The sequence below is a fragment of the Aptenodytes forsteri genome, unplaced genomic scaffold (genome assembly GCF_000699145.1).
Source record: "Aptenodytes forsteri isolate BGI_AS27 unplaced genomic scaffold, ASM69914v1 Scaffold227, whole genome shotgun sequence".
NCBI classification, from domain to species: domain Eukaryota; kingdom Metazoa; phylum Chordata; class Aves; order Sphenisciformes; family Spheniscidae; genus Aptenodytes; species Aptenodytes forsteri.
In genome coordinates this window covers 742,607-747,932 of record NW_008795365.1, presented here as the reverse complement: position 1 = coordinate 747,932, position 5,326 = coordinate 742,607, and the positions used below count along the sequence as shown (strand labels likewise).

Sequence of the window (5,326 nt, the reverse complement as noted above, 5' to 3'; positions counted from 1 at the left end):
GGTTCGTGCAAGGTAGCTTATAGCTTGAATAAACAACCTGGTTGATGGTCCCGTCAGACATGAGTGATGGGACCAACGGCGACCAAAGCACTAGAAGGACAGCAGCTGGCATTTTCTTCCACACTACTCATCTGAATTTTGCTACTGATGCATTTTACACTGATACACCTTGAAAAAAACCCCCATAGCAGCTGGGCCTGGGATTTTTACAACCTTGCCTGTAAGTACACCAAGCATTTGTGCTCTAGGGCTGGGCAGGGGCAGAGGGGCAGCTCGGGGGGGAAGCCCTTCCCTTGCCTGAGCACATCACACCTTTCCCCTCCCCTGCTCTTCCTAAGGGCTGCTCGGAGGCAAGGGGACCAACGGTCTCTTTTTCCGCGGCTCACTGGGCTTCCCTCCAAAAGCAGCTTTTTCTCCCTGCGCCCCCGCTGTAGCGCAGTCCACAGGGTCCAGTTGGGGCAGGGGGGGAACATACCCGGTGCTGTCCCACGCAGTTCCTGGCAGCTCTCCCGGACAGCGGTGGCGGCACCTGCGGGCAGCAAAATACAAGCAAGAGCCAAGGCATCAAACGCTGCCCCAGCATCCAGACGGCTGCCAAGGCCTGCTGCCGGCCGCCCGCCCTGCCCAGCATGATGGGCACACCGTGGCGTCCAGGGAAGGGCGGGAAAAACTCTGTTGATAAGCCAATAAATTCCCGGGCACTACCTGGGGTGCTGGCTTAAAGCCAGCAATAAGAAAGGTCAAAAACCCATTTCCAGGGTCTGAAAACTATTGCAAATTCTGCTACAGCATGCTTGCTGTAGCATGCATTGCATGCTACTTTTAATAGGATATTGTTGGTCTGCAAATACCCTTTTACTGGATTCTGCTGCAGAGTATTTTTATTGCAGAGCAGTTTTAGCACATGGCACTACTGCTCACACCACAATGCTCCACTTTACGTCTGGGATCTGACTGCAGTGGGAGCCTGGAGCTGGTTAACTGGTGATGATTCCCAGTGTTTACTGGGCAACTGAGCAGCGACGCCTGTGCCCTCCCAGCCAGGTTTCTGTACATGCTTGCAAGCTTTTGGCTTCCCCTGATTATCCTGGCATCTTTTGGGATGTATTGGCCAGTGCATCCCTCAGGGATGGGGGACCTGGAGGTGGGAGTATCCTGTGAGCCCCACCAAGCCATTTTGGGGCATTCCCTATGTGCCAGAGGGGGAGACAGCCCCATGGAGGGGAGCCCCCTCCGGTCTCAGCAAAATCAGCCACTGAAGCGCCCCAAGCCCAGCTGAAAGGGGCAGAAACACACCCCAGAGCGTTAAATATTCCCAGCTTATTCCATTGTTTGTCAAAGGCTGGATTACAGCCCCAGTTATGCAGCAGAGTATTAACCAGCTCTCTCCTGTGCCCTATCTGAAAAGCAAATCTGTGCTGATTTATTGCCTTCCCCCATGCTGTCCTGCAGCAGACCCGGTTGTGCAAGCTTGCCCTTGGGGCTAAAGGGCACACGGCCGGGGCCCAGCCCTCAGGGAAGACGTAGTTTCCCTCCTCCTTACCCTGCTGGAAAAGCAAGCTTTCACTAGGAGCAGATTTTCACTCTAGCTGTGTATTTAATGTTGGGCAACAGTTATGCAGGACAAAAATGGCTGCTATTATATTTATCTTAGTTTGCCCTTTGTTTCAGTCATATCTGTCCGAATTTCACATTAGGATAGCTGGAATATAATTGCAGGAGCCCCTCCGACCCCTGTTACCCATGTGGGTAAGGCAAGCATCCTCCCCGCACCTCCCTTCCTGTGGCTTCGCACTGCCTGTTCCCAGGCCAAAAGCTCTGGGCAGATCCCAAATCCACAGAAATCAAGGGGGGGAGTTACAGCGACCCAGACTGGCCCTTGCACAATGTCCTAACTGCTAAATTAAAGGGACATGCTCAGGCACCTCAGTGCTAATATATATTTCTGCTGCTGGGTTCACCTCTGTGCCAGCACCTCAAAACCCCCCAAGCCCCAGAGGTGCTATATGCAAGTACAACTCATGTTTTCCTGCTGCTGAAAGCGTACTGGAGCGCACTGGGTGGTATACCCCATGCTTTTGGCAGCACACTGGGAAGCTGGGGAGAGCCATACTCACAGGTGTCGAGAGTGCCGTGCTGAGCAGGCACAGGCACAGCCAAATGAGGGCTGTTTGCATCTTGGGCAGCTCCTGGGGGCACAAAATGAAGTGTCACTGGAGTTTGTATTCCTGGGACTTGCGGTCCCCAACAGTCCCGGTCAGCAGCAACCCAAAAGCTCCTGCTGTCCCAAAGCCCCCATGGCAGTGGGGTTATCCAGTGACCCCGGCTTTCCCTAGCCTTTGTGGTGGCCCTCGGCATCGCTCTGCCTCTCTGCACTCCTCACAGCAAAGGTGATGTTCTCGCCATATGCATATGGCGGCGAGGCAAGGACACGTGCATGGCCAGCAGCACCGAATGAGCGCTCTGACACCAGGTGTTAAAGCTTCTTAACTCCCTCTGTCAAAGCAGCTTGGGTGGATATTTGTAATAAATGACCACCAAAACCGCTGCAGGCTAAGCCATACAGCCATAAGTCTGAATTAAGAAACTCGCACACTATTTTCAACAGCACTGATAAATGGCAGGAGACGATAGCTCTGTTGGCTAACAATTCTTATTTCACCCATCCACCCTGGCTTGGGCTCGCAGATCCGGCCCAGAGACTATTTTCAGCCATGCAAGCGTTGCTACAGAAACCATTGGAAGGAAATTCATGCACAAGGATCAGCAGTACAAAGCAACGTAGGCTCAAGAGAGCACGATGCAGAGATGTGCACAGCTGAGGCTCGGGCTGTCTCCCTGTCCCCACTGCAGCTTGCCCAGAGTGAAAGCTGGAGATGCCCTGCTCAGGGAGGGCAGAACCGAAGGGCTGGAGAGAGACAGGGCAGGCAAACTAGGTAAGAAGATTACCTTTCGCCGTCCAAGGCAGGTCCCAGTGGCAGACTGTGGAGGCTGTGCCCACTTTGCTGAAATTTAAAGTTGGCCCCGGGTGTGTGGAGCCAATCAGCTCCTGCCCAGGGACATTTGTCAGGGCTGGCAGTGCCCGCAGATAACCAGGGGGAGTAATTTCCAGCTAAAAATGTGTTTGTGGTGGAAGACAGCTATCAAATGTTCCACCTGACTGGATAAACAGAAAGCATGGTTTATAAATATCTGTTATGAAGGCGAAATTGCTCGATGATTAGCGCAGATCTTAGCGTGGCACACATCCAGCCCGGTTATTGATAAGAGGGGGTGCAGTGGGTCGTAGCATGCTCACCGTGACCGACATGGGAAAGCCGGCAGGGCTGCAGAAAGGGAAGGGCAATACACTGAGCCCGGCCTGCTCGCGGCCATGACCAGAAGCACTGGCCAAGCTGAGAGCTGCCACCACGCCGTAGCCTTCAATGCTTGCTTTTTGGGTTTCAAACTCAACCCCCCTGAGCTAAGCCCAGTGCAAGTGCAAACTACAAGAGTGGTAAAAAACAAAAAAGGATTTTTTTTCCATGCACTGCTTGCACAGGTCCTTTCGAGCCCACCTTTGCTGTGGGAAGGTGCTACGAGGATGTGCACGACGTACATACTCTCCTCCTGTCCCCCTCTAGCTTTGGTGGTATTGCTGGTTGCCTATGCATAGGCCAAGGGGGGGTTCCCCCTGCTGCGGTGAGCCTGGCTCAGCTGCGCACTGCGGTGATGGTGACAACAGCTCTCACCCCACCAGCCACCCTGCCCCAACCCAAACCCTGGGAGCAGGTACGACCGCCACATTAATGCCAGAAATGCTTAAACCATCAGCATCCAGTCTCAGGTGGGAGCAAACCTCAGAGCCAGGAGGAAACTTGCCCTTTCCCCCCTGGACAGGGAGCCATGGTTGGATGCTGCCCCGCGGGTACCGGAGCAGCCGACCGGTGCGCCTTGGCTCAGGGAGGCAGAGCTTTGGCCGGGTGCCCAGGGGGGCTGACGCACATGGGGCCGGGCTGGGCACCCCATGGGAGCAGGACCTGGCCCCTGCCAGCACCAGGGCTGGTTCCCTGACGTCTTTGGGCACCCCCTGGGGATGTGGACGATGGGGCTCTTGTGTCCCCCCCACCAGCCGCGAGCATGTGCAGGGCTCCCCAGTGCCACCGTAGGAATTTGGCCCTGGGGGTGCCCACCCTGCAGGCAGCACCCCCTGCCACCCTGGCAGCCGCAGCCCAGCTTTGGCACACGGAGACGGTTTTGTACAGCGGACAGCAGCTTGCTGCTGTGAGAATAGAAACTCGTTTTGCAGTTGGATATATATTGGGAGCTGAACACAGGTTTCCTTTCCAGGAGTGCAAGGGCAGCGCGGTACCTGCCATAACCCATGCGTGAGGGCCATCGCTTTTCCTAAATGGGGGCACCTGCCTGGAACCCAGCAGAATTTGGTCCTTTCCCATCTCTGGTGCTGATCCCCAGTTGGCCAGGTCCACGCTTTCATGGGGAGGTGACTCTGGGAAGGGATCCTGGGGACCGCAAGCTGGGTATCCCCATCCCTGACACAGGAGGCGAGTGGATGCACCACTGTCACTGTGACAGCCCTACCTTGCCCTGGGGACGAGGCTGTGTGGCGGGGAGAAACGTGGACCATTTTGGGCTGCAGCGCCGGTGACCAAAACACGTCCGAGGTGCCTGGCCTTGGTGGGACCAACATGCCTGGCGCAGGGATGCAGAAGCAAAGATCTCATTACAGGGGTGTGCATCTACAGCTAGTGATGCACGGAAAGAGAAATTAATGTCTTTACCTTTATTAATCTTGCCTGGTCTGTGGTCAGGCCATGGGAGGCATGCTACTGAGGAGTGGAAGATGTGGTAAAGTTATCATTGCCCACATATTGCAAATTCATGTCAACTCTACATAAGATGTGGCAGTAATCCCACAGCAGTGACCCTAAAAATGCCCTTCAATTTTTCGGAGAGGACTCTACAGAGGCTTTCCTAGTTAGCCTTTCTGTTCCTCCCTCCTTTTGTGTGCATCTGAGCTGGAATACAGAGATTTAACCCTGAGCAGCATGAGCACCTGTAGCCCCTCAGCCACCAAGCACCGTGCCACCCCGCTGACCCCAGCTAATTCAGCAGCAAAGCTTTCGTCACCAACAAGCTCAGTTCGGTTGCTTTATTTCATTTCGCTTTGCGAGATACAAAAAAAAGCCTGGGACGGAGCCCGTGAGCACCGCAAGCCACCTGGTGTCCCCTCTGGTGCACAGCAGCTGCAGTGAGCCTTTGGATGCATGTTCCTGAGTGGGATGGGGCAGGCGGGGAGCAGCACTGGGGCTGCCTCCCTGCCCGC

General features: G+C 55.0%; 1 protein-coding gene across 1 annotated transcript in view; it reads right to left on the bottom strand.

The window, feature by feature from the left end:
• The window catches only part of MEPE (matrix extracellular phosphoglycoprotein), a 4,750-nt gene extending 2,552 nt beyond the window's left edge, over window positions 1-2,198 (bottom strand). Inside the window, 2 exon segments of the mRNA XM_019472331.1 lie at window positions 476-529; window positions 2,118-2,198. Coding sequence (XP_019327876.1) covers window positions 476-529; window positions 2,118-2,177 — 114 coding nt within the window. The 5' untranslated portion in view covers window positions 2,178-2,198.
• Window positions 2,199-5,326: the final 3,128 nt, after the last annotated feature.